General features: G+C 41.3%; 1 protein-coding gene across 6 annotated transcripts in view; it reads right to left on the minus strand.

Moving 5' to 3' along the window:
• Positions 1 to 18,969, minus strand: part of ctbp1.L (C-terminal binding protein 1 L homeolog) — a 362,230-nt gene that overhangs the window by 17,123 nt on the left and 326,138 nt on the right. For all 6 annotated transcript variants that reach the window (XM_041586903.1, XM_018254856.2, XM_018254696.2 and 3 more), the window contains 3 exon segments: positions 18,188 to 18,342; positions 2,291 to 2,435; positions 1,922 to 2,128 (listed from right to left, as the gene is read on the minus strand). In XM_041586903.1, coding sequence (XP_041442837.1) covers positions 1,922 to 2,128; positions 2,291 to 2,435; positions 18,188 to 18,342 — 507 coding nt within the window.

Genomic DNA, 18,969 nt, shown 5'->3' on the forward strand with positions numbered 1-18,969 from the left:
AGTTTTCCTATTCCTCTGACAAGGGACAGTTAAGCTTGTGTCATCTTCTCAGAAGGAAAACAAACTGCTAAGTGGGTTGTTGGCACACGGAGCTTGTTTTTGGATGTATCGCTGCCTCAGATAAAACCAGTACATTTATCAGTATTATGCTGGTGTAAAACTTATTCGATTACATACAACTTCAACAGTGATTTATGCCAAAGGGACAAAGCCAAGCCCAGTCGTTATTGATTAGAGAAGCACAGCTACGATTCATAGTTCCCTCTAGGTCACTGATGAGTTTTAGTGCAATACGTGGGTGGTGAGGGCTGCAATATGGTGATTTATGGGTGCATGTTGGCTGACTTTGATGTCTTTTAAACATTAGCAGGGAGATATTTCTGCCCAAATTCCCATGTATCTGTAACCTAGGGGTTCGTTTGGGGTGACCAAAAAGTGTTTTAAAGTATAAAAATATAATGCAGTGTTGCCCTGCACTGGTAAAACTGATGTGTTTGCTTCAGAAACACTACTATAGTTTATATAAACAAGCTGCTGTGTAGCAATGGGGGCAGCCATTCAAAGGAGAAAAGGCTCAGGTTACACAGCAGATAAGCTCTGTAGAACATAATGGTGTTTTCTGTTATCCACTATTTAACCTGTGCCATATAGTCTTTTTTCAATTTCCGCCATTGCTACACAGCAGCTTGTTTATATGAACTATAGTAGTGTTTCTGAAGCAAACACACCAGTTTTACCAGTGCAGGGCAACAGTACATGATATTTTCATTACTTTCAAACACTTTCATTTTTTGGTTTTACTGTTCCTTTAAGTTAGGGCAAGACAGTGCTGAAATCAGTGAGAGTCCACGTTTCTCTGCTGAAATCTGCCGAGTGTGTTCGAGCAGGAGCCAACACAGTTTCCAGATGCCACCGCTGAAGAAGATAAGAAGAGGATTCTGCTAGCGATCTCATTTCAGCCCCGTCTGGCTCTAGTCTTAAACTTACAAAGTATGTTCTAACTACTCTCTCTCCGTCCATCCATCTACCTTTCTATCTGTCTGTCTATCTATCTATCCATCATCTCTCTCTATTTATCTATCCATCCACTCATCCATAATCCCTCTCTCTCTCTATCTATTGCTCTCTCTATCTCTCCACCCATCTACCTTTCTACCTACAGTATCTCTCCATCCATGATCTCTCTATATATTGCTCTCTCCATCCATCCATGCATCCATCCATCATCTCTCTTTCATTCTCTCTATCTCTCCATCCATCATCTCTCTCTCTCGCTCTCTATCTCTCCATCCATCTACCTTTCTATCTACTGTATTTCTCCATCCATCCATCATCTCTCTCTCTATCCATCATCTCTCTCTCTATCCATCCATCATCTCTCTCTCTATCCATCTATCATCTCTTTCTTTCTCTCTCTCTCTCTCTCCATCTATCTCTCCATCTATCTATGTATCTATCATCTATCTATCATCTATCTCTCTATCTATCTCTCCATCCGTCCATATACCTATCTATCTATCTATCTATCTATCTATCTATCTATCTATCTATCTATCTATCTATCTATCATCTATCCATCCATCATCTCTCTCTTTCTCTATCTTTATATATTACTCTGTCTATCTATCTATCTATCTCTTTCTCTATCTATCTATCTATCTATCCATCCATCATCTCTCTCTTTCTCTATATATTACTCTATCTATCTATCTATCTATCATCCATCTACCTATCTATTTATCTCTCTATCTCTCTCTCTCTCTCTATCTCTCTCTATCTACTCTATCTACTCTATCTATCCATCCATCATCCATCTACCTTTCTATCCATCCATCTATCTATCTATCTATCTATCTATCTATCTATCTATCAACATGCTGTCAGCATAGAGAAAAAGGGATGCGTATGCAGAAGAGCTTACCCAGTCCTATAATGCCTAAAGTTTCCCCGCGGATCCGTGCTGCCCCAGAGGCCACCTCTCTGATCTGCTCCACGCTCTGCACCCTAGTTCCTTCTCTTAATGCTTGATGCAGCCACGTCGTTCTCCTGTATAAGTTTAGAATGTGGCACATAGTCGAATCCGCTGTTTCTTCAACAGAGGCTGCTGGCACATTACACACTGCGATACCTGAAACACAGGATATATACATGAATACAATGAGAATTTTATTCTGTGGAAGATACTTTTTTTTTTCTAAATATCTGTCGACTTTCGTTAACCACAAAAAAAGAAATGAAATAGACTGTAATTTTAATGGAATGTTTGAATATGTTGCCATGCTGTTTATACCTAGATCCCCGGCTGACTTTATATCGATGTTGTCAAACCCACTTCCAATTCGGACAATTATTCGAAGAGCTTTGAACTTCTCCAGATCTTCCCTTGTTAACGTGATTGTATGATACATCAGGGCCCCCACTGCTTCATTTAGTACCTGCAAATGAGACGAGACATTTTTAACTGAGGAGGTTTCTCCTGCACAATTTAAAAAGAATACCGATTGGATACGCCGTATACGTGTGAACGAATGAAGGACTTCTAGCTTGATGTGCTCAAGTCAATGGGAATACAAACACAATGGACAGGTAGAGGCATAGTTGCCTGACAAATGACCATAGTGAGCATAGTGTCATTCCACGGCCTTCATATTCGGGTCTACACTATGAGCACTGAAACTATGCATTACACTGGGAGCCCATAGTACCAAGCCACAGCTTAGCCTTTAAAGTGATGTCATGATTTTTATGGTGTCGTTTTTATTTCTAAATGACACTGTTTACACGGCAAATTATTCACTCTACAATATAAAATGTAATTCCTGAACCAGCAAGTGTATTTTTTAGTTGTAATATTGGTGTGTGGGTGCATCTCAGGTCATTTTGCCTGGTCATGTGCTTTCAGAAAGAGCCAGCACTTTAGGATGAAACTGCTTTCTGGCAGGCTGTTGTTTCTCCTACTCAATGTAACTGAATGTGTCTCAGTGGGACCTGGATTTTACTGTTGAGTGCTGTTCTTATATCTAGCAGGCAGCTGTTATCTTGTGTTAGGGAGCTGCTATCTGGTTACCTTCCCATTGTTCTTCTGATAGGCTGCTGGGGGAAGGGGGGGTGATATCACTCAACTTGCAGTGCAGCAGTAATGAATGACTGAAGTTTATCAGAGCACAAGTCACATGACTGGGGGCTCCTCGGAAACTAACCCATATGTCTAGCCCCATGTCAGATTTAAAAATTAATTATAAAAAAAATCAGTTTGCTCTTTTGAAAAAATGGATTTCAGTGCAGAATTCTGCTGGAGCAGCATTATTAACTTATGGGTTTTGAAAAAAACATGTTTTCCCATGACATGTGCAACACCACATACTCCCCCCCCAACAACCCTTGCTGAATGTTCCATAATATAAACTGCCAGGTCACAGCTACATTTATTTTAATGTTGCTTTAGGCGCCTCTCCTGTTCTTATGGAGAGACTGTTAGACATTCTCGTGAGAAGAAGGACCCTAGGAACTCCTTTATACTGACCTGTAACACTTGAATTTAGTGTAACTAAATTCCCCAACAACAGCTTATTCGTAACCTGCCTGGGACAGGCTTCTCTTTCTAGCTAGCCTGTCTATTTCACCACTCCTAAGGGGGGTTCAATAACAGGATCCGATATGTATACATTGTTCATCATCATGGTGTCACTTTACCTACTTCACTCCTTTCCTTAAAAGGGATCCTGTCATCGGAAAACATGTTTTTTTTTCAAAACGCATCAGTTAATAGTGCTACTCCAGCAGAATTCTGCGCTGAAATCCATTTCTCAAAAGAGCAAACAGATTTTTTTATATTCAATTTTGAAATCTGACATGGAGATAGGCATTTTGTCAATTTCCCAGCTGCCCCTGGTCATGTGACTTGTGCCTGCACTTTAGGAGAGAAATGCTTTCTGGCAGGCTGCTGTTTTTCCTTCTCAATGTAACTGAATTAGGGTTGCCACCTTTTATAAAAAATTTTACCGGTTGCTGGGGGGGCCTCAAATGGGCGGGGCGTGGCGTCAAAAGGTTCGGGGTGTGACATCAAAAGGGGCGGGCCACGCGACGGAGACCCGCGGACGCTAGAAGAGGCAAAAAAAAGGTAAGTTGCAGGGGATTGGGGGCAGGCCGAGGGCTCCTTTTGATCGTATTACAAATTTACCGGCAGCTACATTGCCGGTAAATTTGTAATACCGGCCCCGGCCTTGGCAGGTATTTTACCGGCTAGGACGGTAAAATACCGGCTGGGTGGCAACCCTAAACTGAATGTGTCTCAGTGGGACATGGGTTTTTACTATTGAGTGTTTTTACTTTTGAGTGTTGTTCCAGGCAGCTGTTATCTTGTGTTAGGGAGCTGCTATCTGGTTACCTTCCCATTGTTCTTTTGTTTGGCTGCTGGGGGGAAAAGGGAGGGGTCGATATCACTCCAACTTGCAGTACAGCAGTAAAGAGTGATTGAAGTTTATCAGAGCACAAGTCACATGACTTGGGGCAGCTGGGAAATTGACAATATGTCTAGCCCCATGTCAGAATTCAAAATTGAATATAAAAAAATCTGTTTGCTCTTTTGAGAAATGGACTTCATTGCAGAATTCTGCTGGAGCAGCACTATTAACTGATTCATTTTGAAAATTTTTTTTTTTCCCATGACAGTATCCCTTTAAGGCACAGAGCTTCTTACTTAATGCTCCAGGCTGCCCAGCACATCCACCACCAGGACCAGGCGCCATCCAAAGAGAAACAGTTTTTTTTTTGTGAACGAAATCCTTCAGAAAGTGCAAAAACTATCATGCACACTTCTCACTTGTGACAATTTCTACCGAAAAAGCCTTGGATTTAGCCAAATTTTGGATTTGGTGTACTCCTAGTGCTTAGACAGACTTACTTTCCAGAACATATAGGGACGGCTATGTTCTTTCACCCTGGTGCTATATAACCTTCTGAACCCAATATTGCCAGTAAATTCTCATACATTCTGTCCCTGACGGGTTTAAAGAATTCTTAATTTAGATGCCAAGAGCACGTTTTGCCTTTCTGCACTCAACTTGGAAAGTTTCTTCATGACAATAAAGAGACAGAACAGCCTTGAAGGGTCATAAAGTAATGGGAAATCAGTGGGGAACCTTGAGTTATATAACTGCAGGATTTCACATTCCAAACCCAAGCTGGTCATGCCAGAATCCAATGATCCTCTCGTTCTCGCCTCCCGCTGCTCTGAATTCCAGCACTGACTGAGCTTAAATGGTTACAAGATGTTGACGTGTCGTTATTTGCAAACAAGCGTCATCCACAATGGGCTCCTGTAGGATATTATTAGCGGCACTGTGATTTCCCATTATCCTCACATGCTCTGTGATCTGTAGTCAAAGGACGGAATCTGACTTTGTTGCTTGTAGCATTAAATACAACGAGGCAGGGAAAGCGTACATTAGGATTCCAACACACACACATGGATAATGCATGAGAGATGAATATGTCTGTAATAAACCATTTCAAGGGAAAATGAACACAAGGGCAAGCGCCTACTACTCAGTGGTGACGGGGGATCTAAACTTGACTTGATATCAGAGCTGTGAATGTTTGACAATACACATTTCAGAAAGCATTGCAAAGGGCAATTATTTTCCAGTACAACTGGACTTAGAACTTCTCACTATGAGATTTTCTGCTATTCCCATGTATAGCAATGCAGGGACATAATGCTTCATCACAATAGCCTAAAGCAGTGATCCCCAACCAGTAGCTCATGAGTAACATGTTGCTCTCCAACCCCTTGGATGTTGCTCCCAGTGGTCTCAAAGCAGGTGCTACTAAATGGCCGATCACAGCCCTTATTTGGCACCCCAGTTGCTCACGGATTCTAAAGGTTGGGGATCCCTGGCCTAAAGGGCAACACATTTAATAAATGATTACACACCTGCCGGACTCTTGCTCTGTGTGGGTCATGTGTCACTCGCAGCCAATCCAAGAAAAGCAACACAAACCAACACGCAACCCAAATTGTACTGATAGGTCTTAATACGTTTGTGCAGTGGGGGTTGGTTTGTAGGGGTTTAAATTAATGGCCTTTGTTCATTGTAAACTAAGTGGTTTTTGGCTTGGCAAATGATGCAGTTCAGTAATGGTAAGTGTGCCTTATTAATGGACAATGCATACTTTTTGGGGGTTTCATGTCCCTTCACATGAATCTAAACACAGCGCTAAACTTTTCACTATTCTCAAAAAATTGTCACTGGCATTCTCACACTAAAGAAAATTCAATTGACACTTGATAAACACCAGAGAACGGAATAAACGAGAAATGCTCTGCAACATTTCTCATGCGGAACATTTGACAAGATGAAGCTTTATAATTAGATAAATCTTCCTCTTTTTGTTAGAAGTAACCCCAACAATATCTCATCATCTACATATCGATATAAATGGCTCGTACATGCAGCAAATCTTGGCAACCATCTTGACCACCTAGTGTGAGGGTCTAGAAAAAAGATTATTGCTTATCCATTGAACTCTGATTGTTCAGATCGTGATCAGTCAGTCTTGATGTTGAGACCAAGTGAAGATCACATTCAGATGTTGTTTCCGATGGAAATCGGAATGCATCCAGACCAGTTTAATCACTTCTGATAAAGCTGACCCTGGTTTGTGGGTGTTGGGTGACATTTAATTGTCTCTTTTAAAACCTTTTTCATTATCTGGTTCCTATTCGGCTCGGAGATACAGTTCTGGAAATGGAAGAGCTTTGCCGAGATGAAGAACGAGTAGATACTTCTGTGGGTTGGCTTATGTCCATCAGGTTCCAGGAAGTCTTGTAGACAAGTTGGAAAAGTCAGATCCACTGTCTCACGGCAGATTGAGGTAAGGATTACTTTTGTTGCCTCTAAGCTTTTTCTTAGTTTCCCTTTTCAAGTTTTAGCATTCTCCAGAAGAAGATGATGGTGTTGCTTTGTGTTTCAAGCATTTAGTAATGTCAGACACTTAAAAATAAGCTTATAGAATGGATATTTCGTAGAGTATGTTGGATATCCAGGCCCAGGCAGTATTCTTCTATATTCCGGTGCTGTAGGTCTAATTAGGTAGTTCACAGCTTGTTTGGGTAAAACAACTATTTATTAGTATGACAGTAGGCTGATTTATTAATGAAGATGGAGAATGTAATTTGCATCTATATCCCTCATCTGGTAACCAAGACAGGAATTGATGGAATAACTCAAGCTCTGTTTCATATCTTTAATGGGGATGTACTCTGTTCTCTTTAACACGCAAGGTGCTACTGGAGGTTCTTGCCTTCCAAGTCATCCACATTCAAAGTGTGTCAGTGTGATAATCCATTTACTGGAAACAAGCAGGGAGTGCATTCAAGTGACCAGTGACAGTAAAGGAACAGTAACATCAAAAAATTAAAGTGTTTTAAAGTAATTAAAATATAATGTACTGGTTTTTCTACACTGGTACAACTAGCGCCGATTCTGAGGCTCCTGCAATGCCACCCCCCCTCACCGGCTTACCTGTCGGGGGGGAGGCTGGAACGCTATTGCGGAGAGCGCAACTGCTCTCTCTCGCAATAGTACAGCCGAATTTCCGGTTTAAAAAATGGAAATTCGGCTCTTAAAGATGCAGGAGCGGCTTTTTGCCGCCCCTGGAATCCTCTCTGGCGCTGCCGCCTGAGGTGAGCGGTTCAGCTCACCTCATTGGCGGAGCGCCCCTGGGTACAACTGGCGTGTTTGTTTTAGAAACACTTATAGTTTATATAAACAAGCTACTGTTTAGCCATAAGGCCAGCCATTCAAAGCACAGGTTACATAGCAGATACCAGATGCAATATGTAGACTCTAATGATGTGTGGGTCGGGAAAAACCAGCTGAACCCCCCGTCATTTATAGAACTGCACCGCCCTGCCCCACCGATGACATCACAAAAGGAGCGGGGCAGGTGCGAGCCTAGAAAACAGGAAGCCGGAAGTCGTCAGTCTAAGGTCGTGGGCGGGAGAGAAGGCAGAAATGCTCAACCCAATCCTGCCCATGACCTGCAAGAGGAGAAGTGAGTCCAACCCGCACATCACAAGTAGAATCCCATTGTATTCTATTACATCTGTTATCTGCTAAGTTCCAAGTAGCCTAATTGTATAATATAGTAGTCTTTCTAAAGCAAACACATAACTTTTACCAACGCAAAGCAACCCTATTTTTTTTATTAAGATCACAAAATTTACAGAAAAGTTTTAAACATTTTAATTACATAGCTCTCTCAAGCTGGCAACACAAGTCAGCCAATTTGCACAATCTCAGCCAGACTGACCCTTAACCAGCCCATGTGTGTTTCTAACGTGATGGACATTACCCACTTTTGCCCTTCCATTTATGCGGCTGTTTATTCTGCCTTTTTTTATTGAGCAGCCAGGTCCTACACATTTTCACAGGTCTCTTACGGGCTAATGTGTTATGTTAGAGCAAAAAAACTTTCGCAAAGTCCATTGCGAATGTTAGCGACCATGTTTGCTTGCTTTTTGACCGATTACAGACCTCAACGACTTATTCGTAAAGTTTGTGACCAAATAGCTTTTGAGAACATTCATAGTGTTTGTAATACAATTTTGCAGTCGCAAAGCGTATTTAATGAAACTCCAGATCAGGTGTTAGCGCTAACCTGTGCTTAGTGATATCAGATTTGCCAGCAAATTATTTTACATTGTGAGCAGCACTAAACATTCGCAAAAACGCCATTTTAAACAACACTTGCAATTTTTGTTTATTTGTTCCTTCTCTAGAGCACTAGTCACTCCAGATGGTTATATCAGTCAATCTGAAGGTTCCTTCCAAATTCACATCCCTCAGTCCCCAGTCAAGATATACACAAATAAATGCCAAGCTGTCAGGTTTGAAAATCATGTTGGGAGATGATCACATGTGAATATGTGTCCTGAAATCAGCCAAGCCGCTCAGCTGCTGCATTCATCAAACATGGTCCAACAAATTCATCAAATATGGTCCTACAACTTCATCAAATATGGTCCTACAACTTCATCAAATATGGTCCTACAACTTCATCAAATATGGTCCTACAACTTCATCAAATATGGTCCTACAACTTCATCAAATATGGTCCTACAACTTCATCAAATATGGTCCTACAACTTCATCAAATATGGTCCTACAACTTCATCACATATGGTCCTACAACTTCATCAAATATGGTCCTACAACTTTATAAAATAGGGTCCTGCAACGTTATCAAATATGGTCCTGCAATGTTATCAAATATGGTCCTCCAACTTAATCAAATATGGTCCTACAACTTCATCAAATTTGGTCCTACAACTTTATCAAATATGGTCTTGCAACTTCATCAAATATGGTCCTACAACTTCATCAAATATGGTCCTACAACTTTATAAAATAGGGTCCTGCAATGTTATCAAATATGGTCCTCCAACTTAATCAAATATGGTCCTACAACTTCATCGAATATGGTCCTACAGCTATAAAATGAAGCTGGCTATGGCCAAGAACTTGCACTTGTGGCTGTAGCCTGACCACTTTGGGCAATATGATATTCAGGTTTAGCCATGGGAGGGATGTAACACTTAAAAATCTAATAATGCATGTAATCCCTTTTATCCTAATGTAAAATGCACAATAGATTTCACAAAATAGGCATCACACAATTCCTTTCCCTCTGCCTTTTAATGATCATTTGAGTCAGGAGATCTCTTTCCGTCTTTACACTGTTTAAATGGAATAGCACTTAATTAAAAAAAAAATGCTCATCTGCCGCTGACTGCTCCCTGTAAGCCCTTTGGACACACTGTATAATAAATTGTCATCATTTCATCTTGGATTACAATAAAAAAAAAATACAATCTGCACAAAGCAGACAATGCCTCCAGGCGCAAGCCATGGCCTGACAGAAAACCTAGAATGTTCCATGAGTGGAGATTGGTATAAAGAAACAGTGGAAAGTGGGCAGAGCATTTCCGAGCCAGGAGGAACGTCTCTTATTCAAATGAGTGTTTAATTAAAGCAATAAGGCAACGGAACTGTTGCATGTGACAGATACCCTTAAATTCCTTCTCGAAGTGTTGTTTGGCTGAAGTCTTTGTGTTTTTCACGTTTGACATTATGTAGTGAAGCAAGAATATTCTATTGTGGGCACTTTCATTCTGCCTCCCTTTTCCTGTTTAATTAGCAGGGGCCATGTTTCTACAGGCGCACGGACAAACGCTCCCGTTCCAGTAGGGGTATGTTTCATTCTAATCCAGGGGCCTGCTGACATTCGTTTCGGTTGGGCTTCACACTGAGCTTAAGGAAGGCAGCAGAATCGGCCTGACAAGAGGCAAGAATCAATGCAATTATATTTACATGCTTTCACGCGTCTGGGCGCTGGACAACGTGCCAAATCAGCACCTCTAGATACACTGCGTTTCCAACTCCTCGCAAATTAATGGACCTCTTTTGAAAGCGGACGTGCAGTTACATGTCCTGGCCCGGCTCCAAGTAGCAAGGTCTTCCAAAATTAAACCCATTGGAGACAGGCCGACATTCACTGCCCTGATGGGAAAGCAGCAGGTACTGTGTATTGAGGCTGAAGCTATTTTCTTGCTCACTTCACTAAGGCTACCCCCTGATATAAAACTGTCAAGAAGGAAAATAGCTGTCCTTTTCTTTATTCGGCTTGCTGTGCGAAAAGCTTTCTAACGACACAAGGACATGAATACACAGTAATCTGCAATCCTCAAACACCACCAAGGACAGCCCTTTTCTACAATTACCAGCCATAGTCCAGCGGCCTTCTACAGTCCTTCCACTAGTAGCAATCTCAAGGTGGCTTGTTTAAAAGCGTCCTTAGAATGAAGCCTATATTTTACTTAAATGTCAGTACACTTTAGCAATGTGGAAAAGAAAACCAACAACAATTTTACTTTTCCTCTTATCTAGTCTATGCATGTGCATCACATAATGTATGGCTTGTAGCAGCTGAGGGTTGGCCTTCTGCTGACATGTAAGAACGAGTAGATGTAGATGGAGGTAAGGGAGGGAGAAATTTGGATAGTAGTGATTATATAGTAGGAGGATACTACTGAAGCGAAGGAGGTAGAAGACTAGGTGTATGGTAACATGTATATAAGAGGATATTGTTCTGGTAGGAACGAGAAAGGCTTGGGTTATTGATAGCCGTGAGGTGGCCTGCTGGAATAACAGAGGATCTCCCAATGGTCCCCAGCAAAGCCCTTTCTTGTATTTCTTACTATGTCATGTCTTTCATTTATCATTGCCTTCATCTAATTGTTAGAAGATTGGGAAGCCCTCAATGCCCCAGTTTTCTGGTGTGGTTTGAGTAAATGCTATTGTGGAAGAATAACATTAAGGTGAAAATGGTAGAGGTTTGTTTTAAAGCTCACCAGAAGGTAAAGTAGGGTTGCCACCTGTCCGGTTTTGACCCGAACAGCCCGGTTTTTGGAAGGGTTGTCTGGGTGAAAACTGCCTGTCTGGATTTCCAAATTAGGAAATTCGGACAGGACATTGAAGTTAATGACATGGCGATCAGCCAATCGCCACGTCATCAGTCCCGCCCCCGCCCATCAGCCTCCCCCTTGACGGCACCAGCCAGCACACAACGTCATCCATCCCGCCCCCTGCCCAGATTCACACAATTGAAAAGGTGCCAACCCTAAGGTAGCATAATATAATGCCTTGTTTATCGAACCGAGTTAGAAAAATGGTTGGATGCATGTTTACACACGGGTAATACTGCTAACGTGAGTAATTTTAGTAGGTTAATGTAAACTTTTAAGTGATGGAGAGAACTGGATGGGTGTGGACTAAGTTACAGCTGCAAAGAGACTGGGCTCATGCCAAATTCTAGGTGGCAAGTTAAAATTAAGAGGGGTGGAGGGTAAATCTGAGGTGGGTTAATGTTCATTTGCTGTTCAGAAAATAACGGGTATTGGGACTTAGTATTAGGAATAGTGTTGGGTCTGCTGTATTTTAGGGTGCCAGGCTAATGATTTGAGACAGACTGATCTTTGAATAAGTGGTATTTATTTACAAAGAAATTAAAAGGTATAAAATAAAAAGGGAACTTACTAAGATGGAGGGAGAAAGAAAGGGATAAGGAAAGGTGCAATAGAGGGAAATGGAAAGTGCCTAAACTAACAAAGTATTTACAAATGCTCTTTGTATGTCCATGAGGAAGAACATTCAAACAAGTATACTAACATTTCCCCAGGACAGCCACACCCTAAAGACAGTCCCAGCCAATCAGGTCAAAGTTGGCTGTTTTTGGAGATGATTCATCTCTTTTTAGATAGACAAGGGAGTGAACTCAAGTCAGGATGAATTGTGAATGAAATCCCATAATTCAATGTTTCGGGTATCCCTTTGTTGACCAGCAGAGTCTCATTTCCTTGGGAACTTGGGAATCCATACCAGTGTGTCCAATTATTTGCATCTCTTTGATATGGACATTACAAGGATTGTTTTATGGCAGGATGGCTGTTGTCCAGACTTGCACCTTCACAGTTGCCATTGGTGAAAAGGAAGATATCTGTTAGCCCATTGTGTGTATGGGGCTTACTGTGAAATATCAAAAATTGAATATTACAGGTGGGTTACGGAATGGTGCAGAAAAGAACAGCATAAATACTGAGCTATAGAGAGGAGTTAGTGCACCATGAAGGACAACATTAAATGAAGGGTCCTGCTTGTACAAACACACTTTTAACTGCCTTTTCCAGGCTACAAAAATGATCATATACTTGTCCAGTTCCTCTGCTCTGTCCTGATATATTCAGCAGATTGTATGGACTTACATTGGCACTGGGGGATGGGATCTCCACACATGATAATTGGTGGCAACAGTAGACTAGATATTCTCTATCCAGATTGAATATACCCTGGTATTTTAAAGGGGTGGTTCACCTTTAAGTTATCTTTTAGTATGTTATAGAATGGCTAATTCTAAGCAACTTTTCAATTGGCCTTAATTTTTTTATTCTGTATAGTTTTTGAATTTTTTCTTCTGACCTTTTCCAGATCTCAAAAGGGGGTCACTGACCCCATCTAAAAACAAATAGCTCTAGAAGCTGTTTGTTTAGGATAGCAGCTGCCATATTAGCTTGGTGTGGCATCACTTCCTGCCTGAGTCTCTTCCTGCTCACTCATAACTCTGGGCTCAGAATACAGCATTGTTACTATTAGTGTTTGTTTTAGAGGAAAACCATATTTCACATTATTTATGGGGATCATTGGGAAATTATTGCTCGTAAAGGAGAACTAAACCCTAAAAATTAATAGGGCTAAAAATGCCATATTTTATATACAGAACTTATTGCACGAGGCTAAAGTTTCAGCTTGTCAATAGCAGCAATGATCCAGGACTTCAAACTTGTCACAGGGGGTCAACATCTTGGAAAGTGTCTGTGACACTCACATGCTCAGTGGGCTCTGATTGGCTGTTGAGAAGCTAAGCTTAGGGCTCGTCACTAATTATCCAGCAGAAAATGAGCTTCCCCTGTAATATAAGCTGATGCTACAGGTTTGCTGATTATTAAATTCTGATGCTAATTGCACTGGTTTCTGTGCTGCCATGTAGTAATTATGTGTATTAATTACTAATCAGCCTTATATTGTGACATTTCTATTCTATGTGTACTGTATATTGTGAGTGGGTCCCTAAGCTCAGTAAGTGACAGCAGCACAGAGCATGTGCAGTGAATCAGCAGAAAAGAAGATGGGGAGCTACTGGGGCATCTTTGGAGACACAGATCTTTACTGCTAAAGGGCTGTGGTTGCCTTGGGCTGGTACAGAAGCACAAAACATAATGTACAACATTTCTAGTCACTTCTTTACTTAAGCTTTAGTTCTCCTTTAAAAGCAAAAGGAAAGGTATAAATAAATCAACACAAAATAATAGAGGCAATGGAATGAAAGACACTAAGGGACAGATTTATTAAGGGTCAAATTGTAAATTCAAATTTTAATTTTTTTGTTTTTTGGTCAAAATTCTCAAATTCGAATTGGTAATATCCAAACTCGTTTGGAATTTTAACTTGGGATCAAATTCGAAAATCAAGATTTATCAAACCTTGGCCCTTGGAAAACATAGAAATAAATTAGAAAAATTCTAATTCAACTATTCGCCACCTGAAACCTCCTGAGTTCATGTAGAAGTCAGTGGAGGAGGTCCAGTGACCCCATCTGAAGATGTTAATAGCCTTCCTGGCATTCAAGTTTTTTTCAGAGAAAAACCTCGATTCGAGTTTAGTCTAATTCAATTCGAATTAGATTTGAGTTTTCGGGTCTGTAATATTCGTTTGAGTTTTAGATATTCAATATTTTTTATCAAATAACCTCCAAATCGAATTTCGAGTATATTCGAGTTTTAAAAAAAGTCAAATGGATTCGAAATTCGACCTTTGATAAATGGGCCTCCAGTCAATTTTATTAAAATTTGAAACTCAGAGGGGGTTAAAAATAACAGGCATAGAAATAGTAGAAGATGAGGAGAGAGGGGGAGATTGAGCGAATAGTCTGAGGAGACGGGAGACTCATTGGATCTATAAGTTAAAGACAATGGTACCGAATTGATTGAATGTGGACATTGATCTGGCAGCATTTATGGTCGGAAATAATTGAGTATCATTATGAACTTTTACATGTGATTTTAGGATGTTTTTAGATAAATGGGGAATGTTGATTAATTGTAATAAGGGTATTAACTAAGTGTAATAGAGCATATAATGAACTTTCATTTTTATTAAATTATTATGGGGTTGGGAGATTGGATAATAATAAAGTAGGGATGCACCGAATCCAGGATTCGGTTGGGGATTCGGCCTTTTTCAGCAGGATTTGGATTCGGCCGAATCCTTCTGCCCGGCCGAACCGAATCCAAATCCTAATTTGCATATTCAAATTAGGGGTAGGGACAGAAATCACGTGACGTCACAAAACAAGGAAGTAACAATTTTTTTCCTTTCCACCCCTAATTTGCATATGCAAATTACGGTTCGGTATTCGGCCGAATCTTTCACGAAGGATTCTGGGGTTCGGCTGAATCCAAAATAGTGGATTCGGTGCATCCAATATCGGGGGGGTTAAGTGTGATGAGAATAAGAAGGAAGTGAGGAACGAGGAAAGAAGTCCTTGAGAAAGCGGATTGGAGTCCGCGAAACGCGTTGGACAAAAGTTAGGAGTCCAAACTAAGTAACCGTTCCAAGAAGAGTGTGGGCTTGAGAGAGCTCAAAGTCCTGATCCCTGAAGGACCAATTGCTGGTACAGAAGTGAGGCTGGAACGGAGCACTAAACACACGCGGAGTGGAACAGAGACCAAGACGCATGGACAGATAAGGAACTTATATGATTTTATTTTATCCTGTGAGTGTCATTTATAAGCGGGGATTGTGTTGAACTACAACGAAATACTACACTTAGAAAGGATTCCCTGTTTTTGACGCTATATTATTTTTAAATACAGATATCCGAATATTCGGAGAGGGAGAACTCCATTACTAAAGCGGCAGAACGGAGAAGTGATTTTTTGAATAGGTGCCGATTCCTGCTAAGCTCCACTCCAAGAAGCGCCGCGGGTGTTTAATTGGTGTTATTTAAATTTGTGTTTGTTTTTTTCTACAAAATAGTGGCCAGAAACCCCACAATCTAGGAAAGCTTTGAACAAACAACACCCCCAATGTTTGCAAAGTTCGTTCGCCTCTTGCTGCCCAAAAGAGGATTGTAATGATGCAGAAAAGCTAAGGGAGCTGATAAGGAAGGCTGTGGCCAGAAGGCATGAGACAATGGCAACCTAGGCATGGCTGAAACTGCAACCTAAAATAATAATACTACTAAACTGTGCATTAATCTCATAAATCATTAGACAAAGGCATAACAAAAAGTAAAGTTGACCGGTCATATAAATCCTTCATTGACGCAAGAAACTATAAATAAATATTTCTACAAAAGATCCTCACGTCCAGGGCAGCCATCAGGGAGGGACCAGAAACGGAACTAGAGGGGGCGGGCCCTGGCGCAGGACGTGCAGCCGGGCCCCTCGCCCCCCTCCGTAAACCCGGAACTGGCCAAGATATGCGCAGCTCGCGGACTGCCGGGGGGCCCTGAGGGGGTGCGGGTCCTGGCCCGCTCGCACCCCCTGCTCCCCCGGTAGTTCCGCCCCTGGGGGGGGCAGGGGGGAGAGTTGTAGGGGGCCCGAGGGTAAGGGGGGCCCGGCCACGCCACACTTACTTGATTAGCGGGCCCCCATTTTTCTGAGAGCTGCTGACTTCGGGAAGGCATGGACGTTAAAGGGGCTCTGGCCACCAATTTTCTCATAATGTGGGGGGGGGGGAGCTGGCCACCAATTTTTTTTCCTCATGTGGGGTCCTAGCCACCAATATTTTTAATGGGGGGGCCCTGGCCACAAATGTTTTTTATGGGGGGCCCTGACCACCAATATCTTTTTATTTTTTATTAACATGTGGGAACCCCAGCCACCAATATTTTTTTTTGTTTTTTTACTGTGTGGTGGGGGGCGGACCTGTGGGGTGGGGAGGGCGGACCTGTAGGTGGGGCTTGAGGTGGGTGCAGCCCAGGAGGCCCAGGAAATTTTGTCGTATGGGGCCCTGCGATTTCTGATGGCGGTCCTGCTCACGTCACATGTACTGCGGGTACAACAAAACTGCTATTAGATTGGATCTTATTTTCCTATAAAACCAAACTGATATAAAAGGCAACTAGTCAACCTCCAGCCCAAGTTGGTTACTTATCGGCCCACCTTTATGTCCAGGCTGGGGATTTAAAAGGTTTTTCACCTTTGAGTTAACTTTTAGGGGCAGATTTATCAAGGGTGGAATTTCTAAGTAATGGGAGTTTTTTTTTAAGTTCCCTAACTTCGAAATTCGAATTAAAAAAGACCAATCGAAAATTCCGGTGAATAGGTCTGTGTCCGATCAAATTAGAATCATACGAATCGAAGTAACAGCACATTTGATCATATTTGATTCGAGTTTTTTTAAAAAAAATTTTTCAAAGTCCATCGATTGACTAGGACGTCGCCATAGGCTAAAACATCAATTCAACAGGTTGTAGATGGCGAATGGTCGAAGTTGAATTTTTAAAGTGACAGTACATGATAAATTTAGATATTCAATTTTTTTTCGAATTCAAATTGAATTTGGACTAATAATTAGCTCAAAATTCCAAATTTTCACTGCGACCTTTGATAAATCTGCCCCTTAGTATGATGTAGAGAATGATATTCTGAGACAATTTGCAATTGGTTTTTATTTTTTGTGGTTTTTGAGTTATTTAGCTTTTGATCCTGCAGTTTGCAATTTCGGCAATCTGGTTGCTAGGTTCCAAATTCCCCTAGCAACCAGGCACTGATTTGAATGAGAGACTGGATTATGAATAGGAGAGGCCTGAATAGAAAGGTGAGGAATTAAAAGTAGCAATAACAATACATTTGTAGCCTTACAGAGCTTTTGATGGGGTTAGTAACCCCCACTGGAAAGCAAGAAAGAGTCAGAAGAAGAAGGCAAATAATTCAAGAACGTTAAAAGATAAATAATGAAGACCAATTAAAAAGTTGCTTAGAATTGGCCATTCTATTACATACTAAAAATTCACTTAAATGTGAAACCCTCCTTTAACAGGATTCAAAATCCCAATGGGCAAGCACAGCATTGACCCGTTTTTGTCTGCAGAGGCCAATGTTGTGATCCAGTTGTTGGTCCAGGAGCCAAAGGCCAGTAGAACACAACTTGGGCCACCACATGGACGTCAGGTGAATGCCCGGGTTTAGTTCTGAAATCCTATGTAGCATATGCGCTGAACAATACAGTAGTTAGGATCAGATCTGTAAATCAGATTGTACATAATACCAAGAAAGGGAAGTGGTTACATTTAAATGTTTGCACTCGTATTAAGACTTATCGTTTTAAACAGGAAGTGAATTGACGATGATCATCACTGAAATGACAATTCTTCATATGAATGTACAGATATTGTGTATGAGCTGCTTCTTGAATGGACTCGCCATTCTTATGAACTGATCTTATAATAGTGGATGGTGGCCAGGGGGGACCATGGTACAAGAATTCTCAAAATGACCAGCCAGCCTTTAGCCCCGTGTTTTCTGCACACAGGACGGGACGAGCGCTAGTGCGTTGGTTACCTTTTCGTGAATTTCTTGTGTAGACTGTGCGTCGCAGAAAGCCACTGTGGCCACGTCCTTCAGAATGGGCATCTCTACGGTGCAATCTCTGCCGTCCAGCAGTGCTACCAGGGGGCGCGGGTGCATGGGCCCATTCATAATTGGAGGTCGAATGCCTGTGACAAAAGAGAGAAGCAATCAAATGAAAATGCAATATAGCAAATCCCTAAAAATTCAGTTTGGGGCAGATTTATTAAGGTTGGAATAGCTTTTTCCTCGAAAATTGGTCACAACTCATGTTTGGGTTAAAAAAAAATACTAACCGTTCAAGTTTTATTAAAAAAAACTATAATATTTGAGATTAATTATATCCCGACCCTGGAAATAGCTTCAATCGGAAAATACACCACCTTAAAACTGTCAAGGTCATGGAGACGTCAATGGCAGAAGTCCCTTAAACCAAGTCCCTTCACAATTTGTGTAGTTAAACGTTCGCACAGACCGACTAATACACACACACACTTTCATTACAGTTGTTTGCCTTGAGCTATGGAGAGATTTGCTTAAATACAAAGGTTATTTGGTTCCGGTACACACTTCTGTCTGTGGATCCATGTAACAGAAATATGGGATAATTCTTCCATCTCATGTTTTGAACCCAAGCCAAAGCCTTGAATGTTTCCCCAGGCTCTGACCTGTTTTTACCATTACATAATTCTGGTTTAAAGTAGGCACCAAATCCAAGATTCGGCCAAGATTGGGTTTTTTTCAGATGGATTCAGGCAATCCACGTGCCTGGCTGA

Source organism: Xenopus laevis, chromosome 1L, assembly GCF_017654675.1.
Source record: "Xenopus laevis strain J_2021 chromosome 1L, Xenopus_laevis_v10.1, whole genome shotgun sequence".
Classification (NCBI taxonomy): domain Eukaryota; kingdom Metazoa; phylum Chordata; class Amphibia; order Anura; family Pipidae; genus Xenopus; species Xenopus laevis.